This window comes from Populus trichocarpa, chromosome 8 (assembly GCF_000002775.5).
Source record: "Populus trichocarpa isolate Nisqually-1 chromosome 8, P.trichocarpa_v4.1, whole genome shotgun sequence".
Lineage (NCBI taxonomy): Eukaryota > Viridiplantae > Streptophyta > Magnoliopsida > Malpighiales > Salicaceae > Populus > Populus trichocarpa.
This window is the reverse complement of record NC_037292.2, coordinates 12,240,362-12,253,898: the sequence shown is the minus strand read 5'-3', so window position 1 is coordinate 12,253,898 and position 13,537 is coordinate 12,240,362. Positions and strand designations below refer to the sequence as shown.

General features: G+C 32.5%; 2 protein-coding genes and 1 non-coding gene across 3 annotated transcripts; 1 reads left to right on the top strand and 2 right to left on the bottom strand.

The window, feature by feature from the left end:
- Positions 1 to 957: 957 nt before the first annotated feature.
- On the top strand, positions 958 to 2,821 carry LOC7494779 (AAA-ATPase At3g50940; the record flags this gene model as incomplete). The annotated part of the gene is made up of 2 exons (XM_002312596.4): positions 958 to 2,076; positions 2,160 to 2,821. Coding segments are annotated over 2 exons (1,638 nt in total), but the record flags the coding sequence as incomplete, so codon positions are not given.
- A 255-nt stretch (positions 2,822 to 3,076) lies between these two features.
- TRNAK-CUU (transfer RNA lysine (anticodon CUU)) lies at positions 3,077 to 3,149 on the bottom strand. Its single transcript has one exon. It is a non-coding gene; the product is annotated as a tRNA-Lys (tRNA).
- A 1,853-nt stretch (positions 3,150 to 5,002) lies between these two features.
- Positions 5,003 to 9,834, bottom strand: LOC7480918 (U-box domain-containing protein 6). Its single transcript, XM_002311684.4, has 6 exons — positions 9,631 to 9,834; positions 8,724 to 8,818; positions 8,109 to 8,294; positions 7,891 to 7,998; positions 6,352 to 7,544; positions 5,003 to 6,002 (listed from the first exon to the last, which is right to left on the bottom strand). The coding sequence occupies exons 2-6, from the start codon at positions 8,772 to 8,774 to the stop codon at positions 5,213 to 5,215; spliced, it is 2,328 nt and encodes a 775-aa protein (XP_002311720.4). The 5' UTR covers positions 8,775 to 8,818; positions 9,631 to 9,834; the 3' UTR covers positions 5,003 to 5,212.
- Positions 9,835 to 13,537: the final 3,703 nt, after the last annotated feature.

The window sequence follows — 13,537 nt, the reverse complement described above, 5'->3', positions numbered from 1 at the left end:
TAAATATCAAAACCATATGAAAATAATTAAAATCTTGAAAATTTATTTTAATGATAATGTAATTTTTTATTTTTTAAATTTTATTTTTAACAGATCAAAACAATACGAAAATAAAAAAATAATTTAAAATAAATAATAAATAATTCTTTTTAAAATTGCTTTTGAAACCAAAAAAAAAAATTTCCTCCGACTACAGTCTGTTTTGATTAAATTTTTTTATAATAGTAATGGTCATTTGACAGAAGTTAATTACTCAGTGCTGCAAGGTGTTGAGCCACTGCATTTTGCATAGTAATATTTATAGAATTTCTGTTTTAGTGGTTATTTTTAAAGAGTTTTTTTTAATATATTAAATAATATTTTTTTTATTTTTAAAATTAACAAGTTAAAATAATTTGAAATAAATATTAACTTCAAAAAAAATTAAATATTTTTAAAAAACAAAAAATAAAAAAAAAACCTTTTAAATCAACAAAGAAGAGATGTTTCCTTTAATTATTCCAGCCGAATTTCTGTGATGAAACAGATCGTTCGACCAAAGAGCCACTGCAGCTTTTATTTTTGTGATGTGAATGTGTTTTTAAAAAAATACTTTAAATTATTAATTTTTTTGTATTTTTAATTTTTTTAAAATAATACTAAAAATAAAATTTAAAAAATAAATAAATTATATTATATTAATATATTTCCAAACAAAATTATTTAAAAAAATAACCACTTTTTCAATACAAACAACTTCCTTTCGATGACTTGAACGGTCCAAGTCATTGACCACCAGACAGCTCACCTACTCTGTAAGAATTGCTCGAGAAGATTGCCTCTCCACGTATTTGATGTGACCTTTTCGGCCACTGACCAGAGACTGGAGATTGTATGATATACGATTTTGCTGTGACTGAATTTCTTTCCTTTTTTTGTGAAAATTTCGCTGCAAGCTTTCTATTATTAAAGATTTAATTTGGACCTTATCTTCTCATCAGGTGGCTTCAACTAGAAGCTATATTCACTCATTTTTGCAGTATAAAAACCGATGCCAAGAAATCTCCATTCATCCCAAGTCACCGACTTGCAGTAATTTCTTTGATATCAAACATGTATTCTCTACCAAGCATGCCTTCAACAACATCAGTTTTATCAACATACACTGCTTTTGCTGCGTCTGCAATGCTTGTCCGGTCTGTGTTCAATGAAGTTCAGGCCGTGATTAACCAATTAATCCCCCAAAAACTGCAAGAAAGAATATCATCAAGTCTCGGACGCCTTTTTGGAGATGACTCGTCTCGTTTGACTCTCATCGTCAATGAATACAATGGTTTCTCCATCAATGAAATGTACGAGGCTTCTGAGGTCTACTTGAGCACAAGAGTCACTCGCTCTATCGGACAGCTTAAGGTTTTCAAGGATCCAGGGAACAAAGGCCTTTCTGTCACGATCAACAAAGGCCAACAGATTATCGACACATTCGAAGGAATTGAGCTAGCTTGGGAATTCGCGTCTACTGAAACCCAACAAACGGTTGTAGATGTTGAAACCTGGTCCCAATCATCAGAAAAAACGGAGCATAAAACAATACTGCTGAGCTTCCACAAGAATCACAACGAGAAGGTTTTGAACACTTTCCTCCCCTATGTACTCGAAAGATCCAAAGCCATTAAGAATGAAAACAGGGTGCTCAAGCTGCAAGCACTTGGAAATTACCAAGGTGTCAGCCTTAGCCATCCGTCCACTTTCGACACATTAGCAATGGACCCGGTACTCAAGAAGGAGATAATGGATGACCTTGACAGATTTGTGAAGCGAAAGGATTTCTACCTAAGAGTAGGAAAACCATGGAAACGTGGGTACTTGTTGTATGGTCCTCCTGGCACAGGCAAGTCCAGCTTGATAGCAGCCATGGCTAACTACCTCAAGTTTGATATCTACGACCTGGAACTTGCAAGTTTGCGTGGCAATTCAAATCTGAGGTCATTGCTAACTAGTACAACAAATCGATCGATAATTGTAATTGAGGACATAGATTGTAGTATTGAGTTGCAGGACCGACAACATGGAGCGTACATCCAGGGTGAGAGCCAGGTGAGTTCATTATGTTTGCTTCTCTTCTACGCTAAAATTATTTAGCATATTGTTGGTGGTCCTTAAGAATTTTTCTCTTGTAGCAATTAACTTTGTCTGGGCTGCTTAACTTCGTCGATGGTTTATGGTCAAGCTGTGGAGATGAGAGGATAATTGTGTTCACAACCAACTACAAAGACAAACTAGATCCTGCACTGCTGAGACCAGGCCGTATGGACATGCACATCCACATGTCCTACTGCACTCCTTGTGGATTCAAGATTCTTGCTTCTAACTACCTCAACGTTAAGAACCACAGCCTTTTCAGTCAGATTGAGGAGTTGATAATGGAAGTGGAAGTGACTCCAGCAGAAGTTGCAGAGGAGCTCATGAAGAATGAAGATGTTGATACTGCGCTTACAGGGATCATTGGATTTCTAGAAAGAAAAAAAGGAATGAAAAGAAAACAATCTGGTGTCGAAGAACAAAAGGTAGGGGATGAAAATCAGGAAGAAAATGACAAGAAAAATGAAAGCCAGGAAATGGAGGAGAAGTGTGAGAAGAGGAAAGTCAAGAGAAATAAGAGGAAGATGGCTAGAAGAGCAAAAGGGAGAAAGCAATAGAGGATAACTTAAAGGTGTTCTATCTTGATTCCATAAAGTAAAATAAATCCTTTTGCGTCTCTTGTTCTTGAATAGCTTACAGTATGAAGTGCATATTCTCAAATATATTAATAAAAAGTATGAAACAATTGATTTCTTTTCAAGCCTCGGTTCACCAAGAAGTTTCTTGATCTTGAAGGTGCCAAACTGCGAATATATATAGAACAGTGACCCAGTAATATGTGGTTTATGGTGTGTATCTGTGTGACTGAGAGCTTAAGCTGAAAGAGAGTTTAGTTCAAGTCCAAGTCATCTGCACAAATACGAGGATTGGTTGGAAAGGACGTGGAGAGGGTTGGAAAATGATGTACAATGCAGAAGCAGCAAAAGAGGAAAAGATGAGGGGATAAAAGTTAAAACGCCCACCGTGGGGCTCGAACCCACGACCACAAGGTTAAGAGCCTTGCGCTCTACCAACTGAGCTAGACGGGCTCGTTGTTGTCAAGGTCGGAAATACTAATGTAATATACATTACTAACATAAACTTGATATCAAAAAATCCAACATTAATTTGCTTGAGACTTTTTAACTTTGATGAGTCACCAGAAGGAATTCTTATTAAGTATTAATTAAGTATAAAACTAAAAGGTGTGGGAAGATATTGATTTTTATATTTATATATTTATTAGCTGTAGATTATAATCTATATTGTTTTTTTTTAATTATTTTTATTTTTGTATTTTGACTTTTTTTTTAATTTAGTTTTTATATGATGTGCTTATATGGATTTAGATTTGATAATTTATTTTAGTTTTTTTTTTATATGGTTATCATGGTATCAAAAAAATCTCATCATTGGGTTGGTGTTAGAAAAAATCCTAGCATCGCGGTATGATTTATTTTTTAAAAACAATTAGTTAAATAAAAAATGTTTTTTGAAAAAAAACTAGGATATTAAACTTTGTGAAGCCAATGACCCAATTTACAAGTTTGGCAAGATAAATCTAATTGCCTCGGTTCGCAGGTTTAGAGTTGGTTTTTCTTTTTACTAATTAAACTCGATTATGTGATCGTCTATTTATCTTTTTATCACATAGTAAAAAAAAAAAGTAGTTCCATAAAAAAAAACATATTATTAAATTTTAAAAAGTCTATGAGCCTGTTGACAGGTTTAGCGAGTTTAACTTTTTTTTTTTTTTAAATTTATTTGTTTTATTTTATCTTTTGATGCTGTGCTGATTGAGAATTGAGTTTTATAATTTATTTTGTTTTTTTTTATGAGGTTATCATAGTTTTAGAAAAATGTCTTAGTATTGGTGTGACGCTCGATTTTGCAATCATCTATTTTTGTTATCATATATTTAAATAAAAAATAGTTTAGAAAAAAAAGTTATTAATCCCAATGTAGTTTGTTACCCAGTTTGCAAGTTTTTCGTGCTGATTCGGGTTACGCGATTCACAAATTTAGTGGGTTTATCCATCAAACCTAATATGTTTATTTTTTTGCTTGTGGTCCTTTAATTTTTTATTTTTTTTATTTCATTTCATTTTTTTATTTTTTATAGAGTTATCATGATCTCAAATAAATATTTTTTTAGGGGTGGTGCTTGATTTTGCAAGCATCTAATTTTATCATAAAATTAAGTAAAAATAATTTATAAAAATAATAAAATTATTAAACTCATTAAAATTCATGACCTAAGTTACAAGATAATCGAGGTCAATTCAATTTGATATCATTTTAATATTAAAAAAAAATCTTCTTAAAGTTTTTTTAAAAATTATAACATGTTTTTACTAGTTATTCAAATTGTTTTTTATCTATTAAATTGAATTATTCATTTTAGATCAACTTCTATATAATTTAATTCAAAATTTAAGTTAAGTAAGATTCAATTTTCAAAATTAAACTGTTTAATTAAATTTAATAATATTGCAGAAAAAAATTTATACCCTTAATATTCTTTTTAGTTTAAAAAATATATAATCTAACACGCAGTGAAAGACTAGCTACTATACTAGTTTGAACCAAAGCTCATGCGTGATGATTCCTCTGATGAAATACGGTGAACTGGTAGAAATATTTATTTCACATGTCCTATAATATTAAATAATGTAGGTGATATGAGATTTTTTTTGCCTTTCAAAAATTAAAGGCATGAAGCCTCCCGAGCTAAAAATGGAATTTTTAAAAAAATTATTTTTTTTATTTTTAAATTGTTTTAATATGTTAATATTAAAAATAAATTATAAAAAAATATTATTTAAATTGTTTTTGAATGAAAAACACTTGATAGTTGCTATAACACTTTCTAACATTTAAAAAAAAAAAAAAAAACCACAAGTTGTTTTACTGCAAGGTTAATCTAGCAAGGCTTCCACTATAATTTCCATATATGGTACATGAATTCCAAAGAGAAGAGGATGGCGAAGGGAAAAACAAAACCCACAGCTTACAAGGGCATGTACATCTCTTCTTCTCTATGAAAACAAAAACAAAGAACGCCCCAGGGACAAAAGAAAGACAAGATACAACAGAAATTTACAACACCAACTTAACACTGGTAAACTGAGTAGCTCTTGCTCTTCCAAAAGAAGCTTATAGCTTTCCCCATCTTTCTTCTTGAGACAGGTTTACATTGCGGCTTTGATTCAGGACCCGGCATGGACTTGGAACTACTTTCGGTTCGCTGAAAGCACACCTCAGCAGATGGTTGATCTCGCTGCCGCTGCTCCCGAAACAGCATCAGAAGTTTCTGTGCTTTCTCTTTCCCTCTCGTGGTCCCATTCACTGAGATTGAGACCAGCGCAGGTATCACTCCTTCTTGTAGGACCAATTCACTACCCTTCTCACTTCCATTGCACAGAAGGAAAAGGCAAGCAACAGCTTGCTCCTGCTCTATGGGTTCAACAGTGTCTAAAATCGTTGCCAGCCCACTAATAAGGCCAGGGGCAGATAGCATTTCATCTTTTGCTGATTGACTAGAAGCTAAGTTTATCAAAACTGCTATGGATTTTTCTATCCATGCATGATCACCAGGTACTGCAAGAAGGGATTGGAGGCCACTGATGATGCCAGCTGAGAGGAGATTCGAAATATTGGTGGATCGGGAGGAGAGGTTATAGAGAGCATGAAGGGCATCGAGCTTGCATTGGACTCCAGTTTCACCTTTAAGGATTTGGACTAAAAAAGGGACGGCCTGACTTGAGCCAATAATGGACTTCGCTTCATCAAGGCAGGAGAGATTTAGATAGAGGGCTGTTGCTGATCCATCAGAGTCAGGGTTGGAAATCATAACCTCCAACAATGGGATAGCACCAGCAGCCAACATCATTTCATTATTTCTGGAATGGAATAGTGGAAAAGGAAATCAGTTATGCTAAAGTTCTTGGCACATCTTCACACTTCACAGATCTATGGAAAATGATTCAAGAACCCAACTCCTTATTTCTAGCAGGATTTCCTCCATCAACAAGAAGATCCATAACAGTTCCCTTGAGAAAAAAGCATGTGTCACTCACTTTATCTCTACATCCTAACTCCATTCCAGTCAGTTTTATAAAAGATAATAAGCATTCTAAATTCTAACACCTCTTGTTTCTAATAATTATTCTAACACCTAAATGAATTGAATATTTCATAATACTACCACTACTACTACATGTTAATTTGATATTTAGAGAATCCACACACCTGTTATTGTTGACAGTAAGGTTGAAAAGAGCCATCGCTCCAGCTTCCTCGGCCATTGGACTCCCGGCACGCACAGCTGACTCTAGAAACTGCAATAGTGCTTCGACAAACCCGTTGGCCCCCATAAAAATCCTGGCCTCCTCATCATCCTTCAACAGAAGCCTCACTTGTTCTACTATCTTGCACTTCTTCTTCAACTCTTCATCACCATTCAAAATGGCCAGGAAATTCTTATATATTTCAAATATATTGTACCCGAAGGCATCTTCTGGCATGGAATCTTCCTGTTGCGATGACAATTTTTCATTTTTTTCTTCAGCCTCCTCAATGGGACCACTTTCCTCCAGAGGAACTACCTTGACCCCTTTCAACTTTCCAGATCTGACACTCTCCACTGATCTTCTTGAATTGGACGAGTCAAACTGGGACATTGCCAGCCTCCAATAGTTGAGGTCAAGAGACTCAGGGGGGCCATCAGGTGCTGGGACTCCATTCTGTTCACACCAACTAGCAACGAGACCCTTTACACAATAATTAGGAGTCAAGCAACGATGAGAAAGCTTTTGTTGAGTCTTTGGACAGGTTTCATGCCCATCACTGAACCATTTCTCAATGCAGATCCTTTCATACGTTTGTCCAGAAGCAATGATGACTGGATCATACATCAGGTGCAATGATATAGGACACCTCAATTCTTCAGGTGGAAGAGGCATTTGCCCAGATTTCCTATAGGTTGGTTTGAAATTGAACGAACTAAGCTTTGATAGCTGTCGCTCAAAGGCATGGCCATTGCCACCAGGGCCTCCATCTTCAAGAGAACCCTGAACAGTTGGCGAACAAGGTGATGAACCCTGTGAATCATTGTCATCTGTAAGTTCACTTCTAAATAACTTGGAGTATTTTTTCATGAGATGTAAGAGATAGGCCACAATTGACTCTTTCCGCTTGTCTTCCTCCACACGAGCTCTTTCTATGAGTTTTTTAAGAGCCCTTCTCTCTGTAAGAGCTGCTCTAGAAGAGGTAATACCAAGTTTAGTAGCAGCCTGATGAAATGATTCTAGCTCGGTATTGTCATTACTATCGTCAAATTTTCTCCCCTGTTGAAGCAATGCAATTATCTCATCACCAACTTGCTTCTCCAATGGATCAAGTGAGAATTCAGTACCCTCAAGTTCACTTACAATCTCCAAAATCTGACAAGATTTCAAATAACAAAGGCGATCAAAAAATGCTTCTAAACTATGCAGGCACAAGAAACAAGGGAAGAAAAAGGCCACAAAATAATGCCAGGTTACATTTTGGTTAATTCAATATAATTGTGCCATGATATGTTAATATAATCATTACAGATGACATGTTAATATATAGAAATGATCGAATTCTTTTTGATATACAGCAAGGATACGAATATAAGAAGTTTCTGCTATCACACTTCTGATACTTCATTTCTGTTATCAATTTGTTTAGACAGGCCAATTTATTGATGATATCATTTTCACATTGGCTTATCAAAAATAGACTTCAGAAGGAAATTACTACCTGGCATCCAATTGATTCTGGAACAATATCTTCAACACGCCTAAGACTATCTACAAGAGCAGATCTTGCCTTTTCAAATTTTAAAAGGACGGAATCCCCAGTTATAGCCTGTATCATAAAATCAATGATATCACAAAAACCAATAAATAAAACCAGAAAAACAAAAAATGGAAAAGGCAAGCAAATTTCAGTGCATCTATAAAAAAGGGCTATCTTACCAGGTAAAGTTTACTGCATTCTGAGCAATGCTTGAGAACGTTCTTGGCTTTCTCAAGGGCTATATGCAACAAACATAATGCTTGAATGCCAGATTTACTCCTAGGTCTTGCCGCTTCCAAGGAAGGGAAAATGGAAGAGATTTTGCAATAAACTACAGAGAGTTCCTTGCACATTTCTCCATGAAGCTGAAAACAGAGAGATATCATCAATTTAGTTACTGTTCATGAATACGCTAACCTTTGAAGACCTTAAAGCAAGCATGCTTTCATGGGCCAAAAAACAGTTAGGAATATGAACATTTTAAATATTTATGTAGTAAAAAAGACACCCCAAATGACCGGGAAAAAAATATCAAAGAAGATAACTTTCAGCAAAATGAGAGATATAGCAAGCACCAGAAGCACATCAACTCCAAACCCAAGTCTACTAGCCAATCAGGCAACAGGCATTGCATTTTTCATATGCATATCAGAAAATGATTGGAATCGAAAAAAAATAATAAAGAAACAGATAAATAAGCTGCCTAGCCTAGATGGTATTGGGGATTTCTTAAGCTTAGTATACAAAAACACCAAATCCAAATACTTTCTTACGAGAGAATACCAAATTCGTACCTTGGCTTCACTTGCTGCAAACAAATTTTCTTCAACCTCAGTAATATCCATAATTCACATCCACCGTGGAAAATTACAGTACAAATTTATATCAACTGAAACATGAACAAAACACATTAGTGAACACAAAACAAACCCTCCTAATTTTCCAAATCAAACAAACTTAATTAAGCTTCATTAAATAGAATAAGAAGCCAAAATTTATGCTACAATTTTCTTGGGATAGAAAAAAATGCCAAAAAAATACCATCTAGCTTGAAGACAATAAAATGCCAACTAATTGAAAATTTTGAATAGATTTTCTTCTAATCTCAACACCGCTCAGCAACCAAACACGAAAAAACAGCATTATGTAAATGAACAGGAGAACATTCAATTTTTGTAAAAAAAAAAAAACAAATAATAATAATAATAATTGACGCATCTAGCATCATTCTATAAAGGGAAAAACACTAACAACACCATTTGATTAACACATTTCACCAAACCTCAAAAACAGGGAAAAAAAAAAGTTTTGAAGCAAAAGAAGAGAATTTAGAAAGAACAAACATAAATTGATTTAGACATTGCATAGAGAAGCTAAAGGAGAAAACAAAAACAAAAACGTTGCCTCCAATTACATGAAATCGGAATCGAAAAAATTAAAAAGAAAAGAAAGGCTGGTGTCGAGAATGACTTTGAGATCCTTTACCAGGATAAGAAACACAGAATGAACATCACAATCTCTTTTCATTTTCTAAAAAAGGCAATAAAAAAAAACACCCACCAATTGTAGCAACGACAAAACAACTTATTGAAACACGATTTGCACAAACCAGAAGAAATCCAAAAAGGGAAGTAATAACAACTAGCAAACAGCTCAAACTAAGGGTTTGGTTTAAAAAAACAAAAAGATGAAGATGCATACCGGGAGAATCTGGGCGAGTCAGGGAGGCTTTATAAAAGAGCATTTACAAAAAAAAACAAGTAACGGGACAGAGGATTATCGGTAGAGTTTCTATGATGATCTATACAATCCCATCTCGTTAGAGTTGGAGCTCAAATCGGTTGTGTTATGAAGGGTAGATGAAGGAAATGAAACGATTTTTTTATTTTATATTCTGGTTCTAGTGGGCGTCAATGGTAAAGAAATAAATAATAATGTGGTGATGTGATAAAATAAAATAGTAACTGTCTGTGACTGTGAAAAATAATACTTAATGCTTAACAGTATTAATAATAATTAAGTGAGATAAATTAGATTAAAGTTAGTTAATTTTGTTTTTGAAATTGGGGAAGGGAAAAGTGGAGGGGTGTGGTTTGAATTTTCGCCGCTCATTATGTCGACTCCCACGTTCGCCGGCCGACAACTGCCGACCTCCTTGTTTGTCGGTTAGCAGATCTGTCATAAATGCTTCGGATTACCATATTGTCCTTTTTTTTTCTTACGACTATTTATGCAATTACGCATCACTCCCTCCCCCTTGGGTGCTTTCCTTCCTTCAACAGCCACAGGTAGCCACCGACTGTCGTTTACTATTCATCATCAAGTTCTTATTTTTTCTTTTTACCTTTTCAATCCTGAGGCTCAGAAATGTTTTGCAATGAGAAGTCGGTCTTTCGTAAGGGTAAGAAAATAGTCAGATTTTGAAAAGGTGATGGCATGGACAGCTATGATTGAAACTGCGGTGATATTTTTTTTTTAAAGTATTTTTAAAAAATATATATATTAAAATAATATTTTTTTATTTTAAAAAATCGTTTTAATATTAATATATCAAAATAATTTATAAATATAAAAAAAAATTAAGAAAAAAATAAACTTTGATCAATATTTATTAAGGCCGTGGCTGGAATCTGTTTGAAAATGTGATTACGGTTGCTTTTTAAAATGATAGTTTATTTAATTATATCCGTCATAATTTTGATTTGAATAAAATATAAATTAATTTTTTTAAATAATAAAAATAATTTTATTTGAACTTTAAAAAAAAAATCTCCAAACAAATATAAATATGAATGGACTGGGATTAATCCACGCAGACCGTTAAGCTAGTAAATTTGCAAAAATCTCATTTATGCCGTACAGTATCGACATTATTCAAATTGTTCACTGCAAGGTGAACTTTAGTTTTGAATGATTGGTGGTAATCAATAAGACACGTCTCATTGGCACAGCTGTCTTCCCCTGTACTATGCTTGTATTTGATTATTTGTCTTCATTGGCCAACACGTGTCTTATTGAGATTGCTTCTCGTCACTGACAACCAATAACGAAACTAAGCTAAACTTAATTAATCTTTTTCCACTCATTAATTGTCTCTGTAGCCTTTTTTTTTTAATAAAAATTGCAAAGCTACTCTTTATTGTTTGTTTTTATTAATTGTTTTTTAAAATATTTTTTTATTTAAAAATATATTAAAATAATATTTTTTATTATTTTTTTAAAGTTATTTTTTATATCAATACGTTAAAAATATAAAAAATTATAATTATAAAAAAATTTATAAAACAAATGCAATTCCAAACAACCCTTAATTTTATTTATAATAAAATAATTTATATGATCCTATTATCTTGTCTGTATGAAATTGATTAAGTTTGAAAATACTCTTTCTTTCTCGTACATGGAAGAGAAAAAAAAAATGACATTTGATACTGCCTCACTGTAAGTATCATCACTCGTCAGGAAGCAAAATATTCAAGGTTGGGAGATTCTGACAACACCATTTGAACAAGTCTCATGGTTTATAAGCAAAATGAAGGTTTTTTTATTTTTATAAAATCATCTCAATTTAATAACTTAAACTATTAGGTAAGATTTTATGATATGATTTATATTATTTTCTAATACACCCTCTAAAGTAAAAGTCCTTTAAACTTGAAATTTATATAAACTCATTTTACCTTTTGTTTAATTTTTATCAAAAAAATAGAAATGATAAGATTCAAACTCATGACCACTTGGTCATCAAGACTCTGATACCATATTAAAGAACCATCTCAATCCAATAGTTTAACATGTTACATGAAATTTAAAAATATAATTTACATTATTATCTAATAAGCCAGTAATTATCTTTTAACATCAAACATTGACTTAAATAGATTTTTTCAAAGCAAGCTCCTAGAGATACATGTCATAATCAAATTATATGAATAGCTTTCTCTTGTACTTGACTGCATTTCAAATTAAATATTTTAGGAATTTTATGAATGTGATAGAGATTATTTTAAAAGAAATATTTTTGATATTAAAAAAATAAAAAAATAAAAAATTATAATTATAAACGAAACAAAAATTTAAATATTTTAGAAGGAACATAATTCCAACAAGCCCTAAATTTTGTTTATAATAAAATAATTTATATTATCCTTTTATCTTGTCATCTAATTTGAAATTTGACAGCACCTCACTATAAAGCAAAATATTCAAGGTTAGAAAAAGATTCTTACAACACCACTTGAACAAGTCCCATGGTTTCTAAGCAATTGATTACCCTCTAAGATTAAACATTAACTTGAATAGATTTTTCTAAAGCAAGCTATTCTTCAGCAACGACACGTTTTACATAGTCATTCAAATCAAATTATACGAGCAAGGTATCGTTTAGAAGCATCGCATCTTTTATTTTTAGTTGCTTTTTAAAATTATATTTGTCTTAAAAAAAACAAATTAATATATTTTTTTACAATGTTTTTTAATGATTTTAATATAGAAAATTTAGAAAATATATTTTTAAGTATTTTTTAAAGTAAAATACTTTACAATACAAAATATACAATAAAAAAACATTTAGTTAGTATACCGAGACAAAAGAGATAGAGATTGTGGAGACAAATAAGACAAGACTGAAAACAAACAGACAAAATTATGTTTAGTAACAATACACAAAACAAAGTGATTATCTAAATATTTTATTTGGTTATAATAGACAATACACAATAAAATATGAAAAGTCTATTTTACTTGTAATATGTATTGTTGTCAGACTTATATATTTTTAAAAAATAATTAGATATTTTTTTTACTTTAATTTATATTAAGTGTTGAAATTAATAATATCATAATAATACTAATTATAAAGCTAGAACTTACTTAATTGGTTAACCCGGGCCCTAAACTGGTCTGAGTTTAAGAAAACAACAGAGTAAGAATTGACTCGACATAACCCGACCAGAAACCCAAGTCAATCCAGGATAAAACACAGGTAAAAAATACATTGAATTTTTTTGAAAAAAAAATGGTTAAAACTAGGTTGCTATGATTTTTTTCGGGTCAGCTAGGTTGATCATTCCGACCCATGACATGAACATTTTCTCAGGTCGACTCCTGAGTCAGGTTTTAAAATCATGATAACAATCATTTTTATCTTTACATTGACTTGTATTAATTTAGGTTGACTCTCCTGATTTGTTGCCCTGGTCAACCCCCGAATCAAGTGTTAAAACCATGATAATAACCACTTTTATTTCATGTTGACCTTCTTGACACGTGACCCGTGCCTTGCACTGGGTCAACCCTCGAGTTGGATTTTAAAAGTATGATAATAACCACTTTTATCCTTACGTTGACTTGGGTCAACAATCAACCTCACTCGTGACTTGAGCCTTGCACTGGATCAACCCCTAAAATGAGTTTTAAGACTATGATAATAATCATTTTTATTATCACGCTGACTCAGGTCAACCCGTCTAATGACCTTGACCTCAACCAGAAACCCGGACTTTGCCCTGAATCGACCTTTGAGTTGGGTTTTAAAACTATGTTAATAATCGTTTTTATTCTTATATGTTTTAGTTGTATAATTTTGAAACCGAGAGTTTTTTACAAT

Coding starts and splice junctions, on each gene's coding strand:
- LOC7480918 (XM_002311684.4), bottom strand. CDS start 8,774: ATGGATATTACTGAGGTTGAAGAAAATTTGTTTGCAGCAAGTGAAGCC. Junction 7,545..7,890: donor CAGAATCAATTGGATGCCAG/GTAGTAATTTCC, acceptor AAATCTTGTCAG/ATTTTGGAGATTGTAAGTGA. Junction 6,003..6,351: donor CTTACTGTCAACAATAACAG/GTGTGTGGATTC, acceptor ATTCCATTCCAG/AAATAATGAAATGATGTTGG.